Below are 1,265 nucleotides of genomic sequence, written 5' to 3' on the forward strand. Positions count from 1 at the left end.
GAAGATGATGAAGATGAAGATGATGATGATGACGATGATGATGAAGAAGAAGATGATGAAGATGAAGATGAAGATGAAGATGAAGATGAAGATGATGATGATGAAGATGATGAAGATGATGATGATGAAGAAGATGAAGATGATGATGAAGATGATGATGAAGATATAGAAGATGATGAAGATGATGAAGATGAAGAAGATGGTGATGATGATGATGAAGATGATGAAGAAGATGATGAAGATGATGAAGATGGTGATGATGAAGATGAAGATGATGAAGATGATGATGATGATGAAGAAGATGATGAAGAAGACGGTGATGAAGATGATGAAGATGAAGAAGATGATGAAGATGATGATGAAGAAGATGATGATGAAGATGATGAAGATGAAGATTATGATGATGAAGATGATGAAGACGATGATGATGAAGATGATGATGATGAAGATGATGATGAAGAAGATGATGATGATGAAGATGATGAAGATGATGATGATGAAGGTCACTCACCATGGCCAGAGGCACCAGTCCCACCACGTCCTCTCGTGCCACTCGGAGCTCCGTCTCCACCTCCCGGGTGAGGGTTCGACTCCCGGGGTACTCCACCTGCCAGGCCGTCCGGCGGGCGTCCAGCGGCTCCACCGAACCCTCCACCTTCAGGTCCACCTGGAGAACCCTCAGAACCCCCGGGTCATCCCTGTCAGGGTGGGGGGGGGGGAAAAAGAATGATGAGGGGGTGAGTGTTGATCGAATCCCCAGGAGTGTCACAGACCGACCACAGACAGACCACAGACAGACCAGCTGCAGGTCTGTGAATACAACACAGCTGCGCCCCCTCCTGGTCAGTCTGACCGACTCGAGAACCAAACAGTTCTGGTCTGCAGCGCCCCCTGTCATATAATAATATATTGATGTATATTTGAACAGTTGTGGCTTCAGAACATTTTTTTTTTTTTAAAAACAGTTGATGTCACAGACCAAAGTCAGTTGATCAGTGGACCCATGTGGGGACCCAGGCCTTACTTTGAGAACCACTGGATTAGGATCAAAATAAAGTCCTTTATTAAAACACCTGAAAATCATCAGATCAGAAAAGAGGAAAAAATGAATCAGTGACATGAACAGAAGGAGTTCTCAGAAAAAATCTCTGCTTTCTTTCTCCACCACTTTCCCTTTTACCCCCTCCCTCCTCCCTCCCTCACTCCCTCCTTCCCTCTCTCTCTCCCTCCCTCCTTCCCTCCCTCTCCCTCTCTCTCCTCCCCCC

The 1,265-nt window shown here is 45.8% G+C and overlaps 1 protein-coding gene across 1 annotated transcript in view; it reads right to left on the reverse strand.

The window, feature by feature from the left end:
- The window catches only part of LOC103398870 (transmembrane protein 132C-like), a gene marked incomplete at its 3' end in the record, with an annotated part of 17,661 nt that overhangs the window by 2,147 nt on the left and 14,249 nt on the right, over positions 1 to 1,265 (reverse strand). The window contains exon 5 of the mRNA XM_025053849.1: positions 512 to 698. Within this exon, the coding sequence (XP_024909617.1) occupies positions 512 to 698 (187 nt within the window). The remainder of the gene's footprint in view (positions 1 to 511; positions 699 to 1,265) is intronic.

This window comes from Cynoglossus semilaevis, unplaced genomic scaffold (genome assembly GCF_000523025.1).
Source record: "Cynoglossus semilaevis isolate Cse_v1.0 unplaced genomic scaffold, Cse_v1.0 scaffold392, whole genome shotgun sequence".
Lineage (NCBI taxonomy): Eukaryota > Metazoa > Chordata > Actinopteri > Pleuronectiformes > Cynoglossidae > Cynoglossus > Cynoglossus semilaevis.